This window comes from Ciona robusta, chromosome 11 (genome assembly GCF_009617815.1).
Source record: "Ciona robusta chromosome 11, ASM961781v2".
Taxonomy (NCBI): Eukaryota; Metazoa; Chordata; class Ascidiacea; order Phlebobranchia; family Cionidae; genus Ciona; species Ciona robusta.
Genome location: NC_143245.1, coordinates 6,689,491 through 6,704,057, shown reverse-complemented (window position 1 = coordinate 6,704,057; position 14,567 = coordinate 6,689,491). Strand labels below are relative to the sequence as shown.

The window sequence follows — 14,567 nt, the reverse complement described above, 5'->3', positions numbered from 1 at the left end:
CATACATTGTCACGCGTATTGCTGCTCTTAAAACATCCGTCTTTTTAAAGGTTTTTTTTTTCGGTGATTAGAGTACAAATATATATATCCTATAAATGTTTAAATTAAAGTAGCAGATATGCACCGATGTTTGTCTATACGAGCCACACCTTACGTGTTATGCCTCATTAATATAAGCATATACACAATGTCGTATTGTAATTGTTACCGTATGAAAAGATTGTGCTCTGCGAGCAATGCAAAAATGTATAAAAAATGGAATATAGGCTTTTGTGTGGCTTTTCAGGCCATTGGACACGAAATACAGACCATGTTTTAGCAACAATGTTAGATTGTATACTATATATGAATGAATATATATATGTATGTATTAAAATTCTTACCGCCCGTCTACAAGTCTTGCTTCAATTGCAACTGGTTGTGCGCACATAATATGAGGGTATTCATGACGTAACAATGCACTGCTTTCGTCATCACCGTGACCTCCAGGGTCGTCTCTATCCAACCATATTGTCCATTGTGAACCGCAAACTGTGGACAAATTAAGTTTTATAAATGTGTTTTTTTTATTGTCGTAAGGTGGGGTAATGGTGGTCGTTATAACACGGATGTTCTGTTTTATACATCTCGCGCCCACTTACGAGTTACCTCGTCTAAATTGCTGATAATTCAGACAACCCATAAGAAACCACTAGATTGGAGTAATTTCTGTTAGGCGTATAAAAAAACAAGAACACACACACCCCCCAGTGGTAGCAGCGTCAAGCTTCGAACCTATATACTCTCTAGCCTAAAGGTGACAACTCTAATCATTGTACCACGGAACCAGATATATTACATTTTTTCCCTTTGATTACGGTAGCTACAATTTAAAAAATAGTTAAAATGAAAAGACAGGATGTAGCTACAAAACAACAGTCGTAAAAACATGCTTATATTTATAAAACTATTATATTCTAACTGGAACTTATGATATTTTTTAATCTTCCACCTCGTGGGGCTGTTGTGGGATCGTCGAAAGATTGTCTCACTGTAGTCATGTACTGCTGGAGTTTTTGTGTCCAGTCAATAAGTGTCTGTCGTCGCCATTGGCCGTATGTTTCGCCGTCACCATTAACACATTGGGTGTCAGTTGTGCCTTCAAAAAATGATAATAAATGAATGTAACTTACTAGACACCTTTTTATTACATTTTTTCGTCCCATTTGGTAGCAAGCAAAGAATATCAAAGAAATATAAAACTGTATCCTCACGACACCCATAGGCTGTTGTTAGTTGTTTAAAAACCGATCCGGATATTTGGATATTACGTGCTAAAAGTGTCCCAATTTCCCTAGCCCCACTTTATCACTTCCAATCTTAAAAAACTTAAATTTGGAAACACATAAAACTATAGTACTGTGGGGTAAGATGAATACCGTTAGCACATAATGTCTCATATTTTCCAATCGTGATTTTAAAAATTGACAACGCTCTTTTCAGAGTTTTGAGGATACATCATATAAGTCCGTAAATATTCTTTGTTTACAACTAAATCGGGCAACAAATCAAGAATAAAAAATAGACCATCTTACCCCACCTTACTATATAACAAAAATGTTGTCCTTACCATTAGACATACATGTTGTACCATTCTCAGATAACACGTAATTTGGCGGACAACTGCATACTATGACGTCATACTGCATAGAACACGAGTGACTACAACCACCATTGTTATATTCACACTGGTCTGTAGGAAAATATTAGGTTTTAACATAACATAATTTTTATTTATTTCCTGGAAAATCCGAAGATCATGTCATTTATAAACCAAACATAAAAAAAAATCAACAGTAAAACAACAGATGTTAAAACACGCTATTGATAAAAAGTCAGTTAAAAAGCATTGTTTCTTATGAGTTACCACGAATGTAATTTGGTTGGAGCTTTGTTTGGGGGAAAGGTAATAACGACTGTTCTTGCCCGTCATGTACAGGTAAACAAGTTACATTGATTCATTCTGTTTAATTAAAATCCATCTTACTTATCCAGTGGCAACCATGAACTCCATTCCTTGCCCCACAATACTGGTCCATATAACATGAAGTATTCCTACATGTCATAACACCGGACACACAATCACATTCTATGCCACATGCAGCATCAACCAACGAAGATCCAGCCTGTAAAAAACATAAGTAAGTTTTTATTAATCTCTTAAAGATTATTTTAAAGAACGAAGAAAAGGGAATCAACAGTAAAATGACAGTTGTTAAAATGTGCCATGGATAAAAGGTGTGAGAAATAGTGTAGGTTAAAAAACAAAGCTGCATACAAATTATAAAAAATATTGAAACTGCTTAGTGGTTAGCACTTCTGCTTTTAGCCCAAACGTTACAGGTTCGAGGCTTGATGCTGCTACCACTGTTTGGTGTGTCCATGGTCAAGACACTTAACAACAAATGTCTTGGCCAAGGACACATATGCCAGAGGTATCTACAGCCAGCTTTGAACCTGATATATTCTAGCTGACCACTATAATTATAGTTACTTACAGTGATATAAGCCCCCCATGGTGCAAGACATCCACACGAATCGGATGAAACGCAACTTCCATTCTCATATACCAACCCAGCGTCACATTGGCAACCTTAGAATATATATAGCTAGTTTACATCTCCATGTGGCAAGCAAATGAATATAAGTGAATAAATGAATAGGCAATTTAGATCACATATATGGGACAATTGTGTTGGAGTAATTGCCTTTAAGGTGCATTATACTGATTTTCTGCTGCTATTAAAACCAGGTATAATATAGTATTAAATGAACTGATATTCTGGCATGAAAATTTCATAATTTTATTAAAAAAACACTTTTGCCTGCTATGTGGCAAGAACTTGTCATGGTTGGGAAAAATGAAAGTAAATGAAAAAATGATTTTTTTTCTACCTGAGACACACTGTTGGCCAAGTAGAGAAATGGAAGAACAGAATGAAGCATCTCTGTCTGTGCATAAAGCTTGGCACTGCATACCACATGCTTGGTATGTACTGTTCATGGGACATGGTACTGCTGAAAAGAAATAATGTCAAATTCAATTTAGAAAAATGTTGTTGGGGGGTATTTTACGGGAACCTAATTTTTAGGTTTTGTATTTCTCGTCTTGTAGTTACTGTCACAAAATCTTGACTTTGAATGTTGGGCTATTATTTACAGCTATAAACTATCAAGTTTAAAATATAGGAATATTTATATTTTTGACTTGGTAACAATAGCATTAAATTTAACCTGTGTTTGCTAATATTGAATTTACTTAAATTGACTTCATATGTTAACATTAATACTCACATGTAGTAACCAAAGTTCCAGGTACACCACCTCTGTTTCTACATTGATTACCATACGAAGAAATAACTCGCATTTCAGCAGCGGGATCGTGACCACTGGTACATGACTGATATACACACGCCTGGTACGCGTGCCGCGGCTCCAACAGGTCATGGCACTCACTGAAAGGTCCCGTGCCATCCAATAAAACGTCACATCTGCTTCTTGCTATCGTTAAACTATTTCCCTCACATGGAGCCACTGGTGGTGTCGCGATCGAACAACTGTCAATCAAAAGTTTCATGAAACTAAAACCTGTTACTTAAAAAAACAAACAATAATATCTGAAAAATGAACATAAAATTAGAAAAGTCGATTTACAGCGCAAACCATGGGAGCTAAGATTTAGGTTAGAGTCCATTATTACCGTGACACACAGCATTGTGACGAAGAGTATTAAACCTGGTATCCTACGGTGACAATGCAAGTGCCTAACTACTAAGCTAAACATGTGGACTACTATTTAAGGAGGTAACATGAAACATACAGTCAAAATACCAAAGTAGAGCTTACGTACCCAGTTTGATTAGTAAGTTCCCAATGTTGAAGTACAGATGCTGCCGTGTTACTTGTATCAGGTCTTGGAACAAAATCATTGTTTGGGTTGTCGTCAAAGTCGCCGCACAGCCCTTCAATTTTGCCCATTAATGGCCGCCATGCGTCAATCTGTATGCTAAAAAAAAGAAAAAATACGTTAAAAAATTTAGCAAAACATTTTTGATTGATAGGCTGTATTTTCCAATACATATACTTGCCAAATATCCAAATAATGGCAAATTTTGCCAAATATATATATTAAATATATTATTTTTTTTTACATTTTACTTGGTAAATATAAAAGTATGTGTTTTTTTCTTCGTTTTACTTTCAAAACATAAAACAGTGGCATTTTTATTGCTAAATATGAAAATATTGGCATTTTTGTCGTTTTACTTATCAAAAAATAAAACCAAATCACTTACAATCCAAGTCCATTCCATCGAACAACAAGTTTGAATGGCAGAACAACAACAGCGTCACCACCAACTTGTGTTACATTCACACCGTTATATTGAGTACCAGGTATCACATATACTCCGTTTATCTGAAATAATGATAAATGTTTTGTTACATTATGAAAACTATTTCTGCGTGTTGCAAGGCAAAAACAGTCTTTATAAGTGCTTTAATTCAAAAACCTTGCGCCTGCTTATAAGTTCCCACTGATGTAACTTGTTGGTGATTGATTTTTTAGTTTTAATTCAGTTTACTTAAATATTTAATATACTTTCACTATACTGAAGTTAACTCGTAAGCAGACAGGAAGAGCTGTGTTATAAAAATAATCGTTGTCCGAGGATAAAGAAGTTACATTCATTCATACTTACCATTACTCCATGCCTAGCCATAACCACTGTTGTGTTTTCGTATACAATTCGAATTTCTTTGACTGCCGAATTATAACTTGTAACGCTCTGGTAAGTAACTGCCACATAAAATGATGGTATACCACTAGCGCCATCTAGGGACCTGAAAAATATAGTGGTCATTAAGTTAAAAGATTCTCGTTACCAAATAACATTCAGGATCAAATGCTGTGAAGTGTATAATGAATTAATGATATTTCTATTGGAGTGAGGACCTACAGCGTGGCATGCCAGTAGACAGAGGATTTAGGCAAGAGTTGACCCATTTTCCCAATTTAATATGTAGGGTCTATTTTAAAAGCAAACACTACAAAACAATATTTTTTGGGGGGGAACTAGAACCCAGGTCTTTGGCACTTTGAAAAGGACTTCACCCACACAAAACCGTATGTATACAAAATTTGTAAATGTTATAAGTACGATACATACCTAACCATAGTGTATGTACACGTTGATAATGCACGGAATGCTGAACCATCAAATGTTGTGTAGTGTAATCCACCAATCGAAGTACAAGACACACGTGGCTGTTACAAATATATAGTATTAGGTGGGAGTAAAAAGTCAGAATTTGTACATGCCATTGCCAACAAAAATTCAATAATTTGTATATAGATAATGATGCTGAAATGTGACCTAAAGGTAAGAGCAAAGTTTTAAAAAATGAAAGAGCTTTTTTTTTCGTTAGTATGCGAATTTATAATGCCTTTTACTAAATATTTTGCCCAAGAACATGTCCATATGGTGGCAGCATCGAGAACTGAACCTTTTATTCTTTGGTCTAGAAGCAAGAGCTCTAACCATTAGTGACATGACAGTATATAAACTCAAGTTCTGGGAATTGTTTTAAGATTAACTTAAACTATTGTAAAGTTAAAAGTATATAAACTTAAACTAAACCTAATTTACTAACAAGTATATAAAACCTTTTTACCTGTAGTGTCTTCACACAGGACTGTAAACCATTTTCTTCCACACAGTTATACATGGTAGCACATCCAGTTACAGGGTTACACGTTGTTTTATTGTTACCATAACACGTACATTCAGCTTTGCAGTTTGATGTTAGGTAACTTGTGCCTTAATATAAAAACAGATATTTCACAATAGGTCTTACAAGTATCTTCCTTTTTTCAATGTTAAAATAATATGATCTTTGCTAACTATCGTTTCCAAAAAGATAAATAAAAATTATAACATGCATGTTATATATTATAATTGTAATAAAATATATCATGTGCAAAATAAACAATATCTGTCTAAATTTAATTTGCTTTATTTCTGTAAATATTCTGTTTACTACTAAATAGATTGATAAAAAAAGATGAAAAACATGATTCTGACAGGAATCAAAACATTGTACTAATTTATTACAGTCCTAAATCATTGGAAATTTAAGAAAATTATTTAAATAATTATTATAAAAGGATTAAACACCTACCATATTCAACAATATTGTCATTGACATAACAGTTACATTGTGAGAGTGAAACACACTGTGTGCCTTGTAATATATACCCTTCATCACATTCGCAACTCTCAATCATTGGACATCTGAAAACGAACGAATGTAACGTGCTTTATCCTTGCAGTGATGAAAAAGGTCGTTGTTATAACACGGTTACATGGGTGTTCTGTTTTATACACCTCATGCCAGCTTATGGATTAAGTTTTGTTTTTTTTTTCCGTGTGGCTGGCAACTTAAACAACCCCTTAGTCTGCTGTTAAGTGTCGTGTCCAAGTACACATATGCCCACAATGGTAGCAGCGTCGAGTCTTAACCCATAACCCATAGTATACGTTACAGCTAAAGGCATGTGTGCTAACCACTTCGCCACAGCCCCAGAAAATCTACTACAACATAGTCAACTTTCAACACAGAAAAATTAAAAAACATACAATTTAAAAAAAAAGTTTTAAAAATTCCCTACCGTTCTGGGAATGGTACGACACCACACGAATCAGGGCAACCACTGGCACAGTCATTATAATGTGAGTTAGAAGCACACATGGTGAAATTAGACGACCGTGATGGTATTGCTTGCCTCCAGTTACAAACTTGCACACCTTGTGATAAACATTCACGTGCATATGATTCAATTGCCTGCATGAAAAATAGTAATGTTTATTTAAAACTCTGTGCCTAATTTATGTCCAATAATCAGTTTTTTCTATAGCGTGTTGATAATTGAAGAATGGACTTTATTTATCCTGGCACGGTAGGGTATTGACAGTCCTAATATTATTTTTTTTTTATTCTTAATGGGTGAGGTCCTTGTCAAGGACCTGGGATTTAGGCCTGATTTGGCCCATTACCCCAACACCCGGAAAAGCCCATTTAAGTCCTTTTTGCGACCGGTGCCGCGACACCGCATCGCAGTCAGACGCGTATTGTTGACACCATTTTTTATCCTCGTGTGCTTACGAGTTACCATACTTTTCAACTTTGTGTATGATTTTTATTTGATATGGCTTACAATTTGGACAACCCATTAGTGACCGCTGGGTTGGAGCAATGTCCGTTAAGTGTCTTGCCCAAGGACACATACGCCGATCAGTGTTAGTACCGCCACCGAGCACCGAACCGGGGACACTTTGGTTTCGATGCAGGCGCCTGAACCACTGAGCCACGGCGCCGGACCGACAGTCCTAATAACACAGGTGTTCTGTTTCATACATCTTGTGAGCGCTTACAACTGTTACAAGTTAGTAAATATGTAACAATTTGGGAGATTGCTTTTTGATTTTTTATGTATAGCTGAAAAATTTAGTCAACCTATATGTGACCACTGGGCAAAGCAATTGCAGTTAAGTACCTAACCCAAGAACACGACCGACAATGGTGGCAGCACTGAGCTTTTAAACTTGTACCCTAACTAATGTCAAATACCTCAGTAAGAGTTGTGTTGCTTCCTTGGCTTGCACACATATCATCAATGCATTGTGTATAATGTCTCATAGTTGTAGAAAATCGAATAACTGTCACACATGGTTTTAAAGGTCCATTTCTATCTCTTAACATGCCACACATTGAGTTAGAAGTCCTGGAATTATAAAATGAATGTTAAAATAAACACGTATAATACTATGGGGTAAGATAAGTACACACCTAATATTTCATATTTCCTAAAATTTTTAACAATTAACAACACCGTTTTATAATTGTGAGGATAAAATTATACACCTTTGTAAATAAACTTTCTTTACTACCAAATCGGACGGTAAAAGAGAATGAAAACATGGACCGTTTTGTTCATTTTCTCCTTTATAATCCATTTCGCACACTAATTGCCAAAAGTAATAATATAAAACAGCACATACCACAAAAGTCTGTCATCATCTGTACATGTAGGTATGGTTGGTTCATCAGCCATCGTGCATGTTTCTGTTTCATGTTGAACAGCAAACTCAGCAGCAGAACCTGGACTGCTACCATCGGGAAGTAGGAAATCATCTGCAGATATTTCATTCATATTTCCACATAGACCATTTACCTGTGAAGAAAAAATCTTAAAAAATTTATAAAAAAAACAAATTTTAAAAAAAAAAATTGAAAAATTGAAAAAACAATTTTTTAAAGAAAATTTGAAAATTTACTGACAGTTAGGTAGAGCGTTGATTAAAATATAGTGATTTCTTGACCAAATAAATAGGTGAACAACTTAAGCCTATTTATTTTTGCATTGCAACACACCAACAAACTTATATACGTGGTAACTCGTTAGCTGGCGCGAGGTGTATGAAACAGAACACAGGTGTTATAACGACTGTTGTTTTTACTTACCATGTTTGAATGAGTGACTGGTAAAGTAACTCTTAACTGATGGCCATCAAACTCAACACCCAGACCCCTAACAGTAGTTATGGTAATAAATAAACCATTTCGTTGTACAACCACATTTGGTGTTCCTGTATTTGGGGATGTCCATTCTTGATATGGTCGTCCATTTATCTGAGCAAAAAAATATTAAATAATTAGTGAAACTAAAAGTTTTTAGTAAAAAAATTTAGTTGCCAAAAACGGGAAAATTACCTTAAATTATTGTTAAAATAGGGAAGACAAAACTCTTTCTTAAATAACTTTGTCAACATATTGTTTTTTTTAGGCAAACAGTTTAAGAAACATTAAAATATATTAAAAAACTAAACACTCACCAAAAACATAGCACCCATAGGTGTTCTATTCAGTGTAATATTAACATTGTATTCTGGCAATGCAACAGTGACCATATGCATTCTGGTGAAGGTGTTTTCCTGTACAGTTGTTAAGATGACAGAAAAACCATTGGGGTATAAAGACTGGGAAAGGGTATATGAACATGGTCTTTTGAGGTTGTATGCTTGAGTGTCGTACGTCAAGAAATGTAAGTTGCTACTGACTTCACAACGCTTCGTCCCTGTGTATTGGAAATTAATGTTAAGTTAGAAATTATTTATTTTTTTGGATGAATAAATGAATTTTGTCTGTTCTTGAGTGGTGTGGTAACTCGTAAGCAGACACGAGGTGTATAAAACAAAATACCAGTGTTATAAGAACTGTCCTTGACTTGGCATGTAAGGGTAAATAAGTTTCATATATTTATTCAATATCCAATTCAAAACTTACTCCATGGCAAACATGCAAGTTCTCCCATCCCATTAGCTCGACATTCTAATTCACCACAGTTATCAGGGTTACAAGATAGAATTCCATCCACACAAGAACATCTTGATGTGCAGCCACTTGTAAAAAATCGCTCTCCGTTCTGTTTTGAGCCAAAAAATATGCCACGAAAGGTAAAAAATTGACCAAAATGATTTTTGATAAAAAACTGACAGATAAATATTAAGTTTTTGAAGCCCAAGGCTTATGTGTTTCAGAAAAAGTACTTAAAGAAGCATAACTTTCAAAATAAAAACAGCTTCTAAAAAAGGGCCAGAAAAAATTAATAAAGTAAAACATTTTTATTTAATATCATCCCTAATTTATCTTTGCATAACATTTTCATTTCTTATTAACTTACCCTGTAGTATACACCATCCAATGTACATCCACACTGTTCATATCTCACATAAGTAGAACCAGACAATATATATCCTGTGTTTGCAGTACAACCTAGTAAAAATATCAAAATAATATTAAGCATCTTTAAAAAACAAATGTAACTTTGTTGGAGAATTTTTTTCTGCATGACTGCCATTACTTAAAAGTGACTTGGTTAAGCAAAAATGCTCCTACAATGGTAGTAGCATCAAGCTTTGAACAAGGTATCCTCTGGCTACAAAAACTGTTTAACTATAGTTTATGTTTTTTTAATTAAAAAAATGAAATAAGTTTACCCAATTTTACCTTCTACACATTGGTGACCAAGTTGAGACATGCTAACACATGAAGTCATATTGGGGTCATTACATGTGGGTTGGCATTGTGGGATGCATGAACTGAAGTGAGAATTGGGTGGGCATTCAGGATCAGCTGTGATTTGGATAAAACTGGTTATAACTAGTATTTAATGAAACAATTTGTAGATAAGAATATTCTATATATAGTTTATTTTTTCAATGTATGTTTGACAATTTGGACAATCCATAAGCGACCACTAGGTTGGAGCAATTGTCGCAAAGTGTCTTGTCCAAAAACACATTCGCTTACAAAGGTAGCAGCATTAACCCTTGAACTAGTAACCTCTTGGCTAAAGGCATGTGCACTAACTGCTGTGCCGGTGCCAGATTGAATATAAATACTTCCTATTCTGGTGCTGTGGCATGATGATTAACACATCTGCCTCCAACCTAGAGGTTATAACGACTGTTGTTCCCTATAATGAGAGTATAAAACAAGTTGCAATTATTCATTCCTTACTTAAATTAGCAGCTGGTCTCCACACAGGTGGTATAATGGCTCCAGTTGTGTTGTTGTCACTGGTAGCTCTGTCCTCATCATCAGTTTCAACACAGTTTTCAACATATGAAGCCATGACTCGTTCCTTCTGCTCCTTGTCTCCGTCAAACGCACACTGGTCATACAAACACGAATGATACGCTGCCGTGGCATTTTCGATGGCTTGGCAGTCGCGCATGGGGCCCTCTGGGTCGATGAGGGGGTAGCAGGAATTGTGATGACGACTCCTAGTTACAGGATCAGCACAGGCAATCGGAAGTGGTTGGGTTGGGAAATCGGAAGGTCCTACCACAGGACAACTGTGAAGGTAAAGATTTTTAGCAAATTATATTAAAACTGTGAAAAAAAGTATAAAAAAAAATATTTACCTACAAAGTTACTACACTGTAACTAATACTGTAGAACAGTGTATCAAATAGAATATCTATGTTATAATAACTGATGACTTCGGCGGTTCGGGGATAAATAAAGTTACATTCATTCATTTGATTTAAATACAGCAACACCCCGCTTCATAACCTTACACAATCTATTAGTTACATATGTGGTAACTCAAAAGAGAGCTTGAGGTGTTAAAAATATACAGCCATGATATAACGACTGCCATTACCCCACCACACGAGAATAAATAAGTTACGTTTATCCATATAACCAATATGAATACACACCCCTCAGCTCCATATCCTTCCACGATCCATGAGTCGACAAACTGGTCGTAATTCGTTACCACGTCCCCACTAGGTGTCATGAGATCATCAATTGGATTATCATTGAAGTTTCCACACACACCTTCAACCTGGTAACGCAGTGGTGCCCAAACCGATATTCGGATTCTGAAATTAATGGAGTGTAAGGGGCAATGGTAATACACGCGGCAACACTAATAGTTTGAAAATATTTTGGCAACAGAACAATACAAAAATTATGCGCAACACTGATTTTAAATATGCTAATATTTTAATACATAAAAAAATAATATAAAAAAGTTAGAAACATGTTTAAGGTGCTTATGCAACTGCAAATATTTTAGTTTTTAACGAACAAAACATTTTAGTTAAAATATGTATTTAATTTGAAACCCACCTGTCTTGGCCATCCCAACGAATAGTTAAACTGAAATTAAAGTCAACCAACCAGAACCTTCCAACAACTCGAATACGGATTCCATCTCGGTCATAACCGGGGTTCACATTTACCCCGTTTAACTGGAAAGTTCAAAAATTTTTTTCTTTTTATTTAGTTTAAATTTCTTTTTTTGTTTTTGGGCCGTTTTTGATACAATTTTACAAAAAATGGCTGAAAACATATAAAAGGTTCACAGTATTTTTTAAATTTCAAATTTAAAGAAAAGTAAGTAAAAGAAAAAAAAGCAAACTTTTTGTCAAATATTACCCTAACCTTTAATCTTTTTTACAGTAAACAAACTCACAGTGATGTTAGGCCCCGCCATGAACCGCATCGATTGATTTCCACGAAACTCCACAAATACTTCTCTCACGTGAGAAACAATAAGATTAGGAGCCGGCTGTTCGTTTACTGCAACTACTCTGAAAGGCTCTGCTGTTGAATTTGAACGAGTTCTGTAAAAAGACATCATTTTTTTGTCATTTCAACCCGGCATAATATATTTTCTCAGAACTTTTGACAGTGAGATACTAAAATTCCATGAATGAAACACCCTCTTTTTCGTTTAAGTTCTTCCAAAACAATTTGTTTATGTAAAAAATGTTTGGTATGCATTGTTATAATGTAATAATGTTATAACCTGTTTCCTTAATTCACAAATGTTTATCATCCCCTACAGATAGGAACACAGCATAGTTAAATATAATCTGTAACGATATACTGACCTGACCATGGTATATGAACACATGCCCATAGAATCAAATCTTGTTTTATCAAACGTCATATAATGTGGGTCAGTTACAGCTTTGCAGGTTGCTCTCCTCTGCAGATGGTAAAAAAAACATTTCCTTTTTTTAAAATGTTTAATTTCAAATGTTGATGTATTTTCTTAATTTAATTTTCAGTAAGTTTGGTATTTAAAAACAATGTAGTCATTTTTAGCATAAAACACAAACACCGACCACTCAAATCATGATAAAACACAAACACTTACCCTGGGTCTCATAACACATCGTCTAAATCCATCGCTGTCCACTTGACATCTTGATCTCTTAGGACATGTAGGTGCAGGGACACACTGCGTGCCGTTTAACCCCAAACACACACAGTCCATGCTACAATCTTCTGTTCGCCACTCAAATCCTGGGTCAAAAAAGGTCAATGAGAAGTTTTAAAACATAGGTAAAAAATACAGGTCAAATAAATTTTAATGAAAAAGTTTAAAATATGTTTAAAACACTTATGTTTTGGTGAGTTCAAATTAAGGTCTATGGAAAACTTATGCAGAAAACGTTCAGGAAACTTGAATAATAACACATACCTCTTGTAACATAAATTCCATTGACCAAACAACCACATTCTTCCCTTCTTACACATTCAAGGCCAGATAGTATGTACCCATCGTTACACTGGCAACCTGGAACGCAACAAAATGGTTTAGTTAGGCTTTAAGAATGCCTCTAACGAAGAAGTTTAAGTCCACTGTTACAATAATGGGTGTGTGGTCCATGGACAAGACACCCACAAACACAAACAACTACAAATTTCCATACGTGGTAACACGTAAGCTGACATGAAGTATAAGAATGAGAACATCCATGTTATAACGACTGTTGTTGCCCAGCCAGGTGAGGATAAGCTGTACATTACACATCCCCTTATAATATAATTATGTTTTAAAACTAGGATGTACTGCTAATCTGCTATTATAATCAGATATTATATTAATACAATACATACCTTCTACATTAGTAGAATCAACACTGTCACTAATATTACAGTTAGTGGCATGAGGGTCAGTACATGATGGTTGGCATGGTGGTGCAGATACATTGTAATGCTGGTTTGGTGGGCAGTTCACAGCTGCAGAAACAAATATACTTTAAAATGGCTTCACAAAACTTGCGAAAGAAATGCTTGTAAGTGTTTTGCTTGATGTACATTTGATTTTTACTGAATTTGACGTTCAGTAAAAATATCAGCCATATACAAAAACAATCACCCATAAAGTTACCTATGTGGTAACTTGTAAATGGGCCCGAGGTGTATGAAACAGAGCACAGGTGCTATAACAACTATCGTTTCCCCACGAGCGTTAGGATAAACCAAACTACATTTATTCGTTTATACATTAAAATTACAAATAAATCAAAATCCCACATTCAAATATATAGAAAAAATAATATTTCTCCAATAAACTCACGCAGATCAGCAACTTGTCTCCAGTCATCTGAAGGTTGTCTATCTGCTCCCAGGCAGTCAGTTGTGTAGGACGAAAAAATCCGATCTTTTAGCGCAGAACTGCCATTTGTGGCGCAAAGATCAAACAAGCAGTCGCGGAAAGAACTCCAAGGGTTAACTTGTGTGTGGCAGTCGGCGAAAGGGCCAGTTTTGTTCATGAGAACGGAACACTCACGACCAAATCTTTGCAATGCGTCTTGACTTGGGCAAATATCTGATGCATTGGCAGGAGGGGGGAGGAAGCAACTGGAAATTTAGAAAAATGTTATATGATGAATTTATGATTGGACTTTTTGTATTAAGATGTATTCTTAGATTCGTATAGACCTTTCTATTCAGATTGACAATTTTCAACAATGCCTTTATACTAAAAATAAAATTTTTAAATAATTACTAAATTATCTTCGCTTGGCAGAGCAATAATAGTCGTTATAGGTTGCCATGTGTGTAACTTTGTAGCTAATCAAATTTCTTTTATTTTAATAATGTATGGCTGACAATTCTTACAACTCATAATAGACCACTGGGTTAGAGTAATTCCA

General features: G+C 35.1%; 1 protein-coding gene across 1 annotated transcript in view; it reads right to left on the bottom strand.

Annotated features, from left to right (window-relative positions):
- Positions 1-1,583: 1,583 nt before the first annotated feature.
- The window catches only part of LOC149728852 (IgGFc-binding protein-like), a 31,622-nt gene continuing 18,638 nt past the window's right edge, over positions 1,584-14,567 (bottom strand). The window contains exons 33-60 of the mRNA XM_089889253.1: positions 13,988-14,271; positions 13,525-13,647; positions 13,106-13,201; positions 12,779-12,927; positions 12,510-12,607; positions 12,089-12,239; positions 11,743-11,864; positions 11,328-11,492; positions 10,621-10,958; positions 10,108-10,233; positions 9,782-9,873; positions 9,385-9,523; positions 8,934-9,175; positions 8,563-8,730; positions 8,100-8,272; positions 7,669-7,822; positions 6,710-6,882; positions 6,220-6,332; positions 5,713-5,858; positions 5,208-5,305; positions 4,740-4,881; positions 4,335-4,456; positions 3,890-4,045; positions 3,334-3,596; positions 2,935-3,057; positions 2,538-2,632; positions 2,027-2,165; positions 1,584-1,732 (exon numbers count right to left, since the gene is read on the bottom strand). Coding sequence (XP_089745379.1) covers positions 1,584-1,732; positions 2,027-2,165; positions 2,538-2,632; positions 2,935-3,057; positions 3,334-3,596; positions 3,890-4,045; positions 4,335-4,456; positions 4,740-4,881; positions 5,208-5,305; positions 5,713-5,858; positions 6,220-6,332; positions 6,710-6,882; positions 7,669-7,822; positions 8,100-8,272; positions 8,563-8,730; positions 8,934-9,175; positions 9,385-9,523; positions 9,782-9,873; positions 10,108-10,233; positions 10,621-10,958; positions 11,328-11,492; positions 11,743-11,864; positions 12,089-12,239; positions 12,510-12,607; positions 12,779-12,927; positions 13,106-13,201; positions 13,525-13,647; positions 13,988-14,271 — 4,339 coding nt within the window. The remainder of the gene's footprint in view (positions 1,733-2,026; positions 2,166-2,537; positions 2,633-2,934; positions 3,058-3,333; positions 3,597-3,889; positions 4,046-4,334; positions 4,457-4,739; positions 4,882-5,207; positions 5,306-5,712; positions 5,859-6,219; positions 6,333-6,709; positions 6,883-7,668; positions 7,823-8,099; positions 8,273-8,562; positions 8,731-8,933; positions 9,176-9,384; positions 9,524-9,781; positions 9,874-10,107; positions 10,234-10,620; positions 10,959-11,327; positions 11,493-11,742; positions 11,865-12,088; positions 12,240-12,509; positions 12,608-12,778; positions 12,928-13,105; positions 13,202-13,524; positions 13,648-13,987; positions 14,272-14,567) is intronic.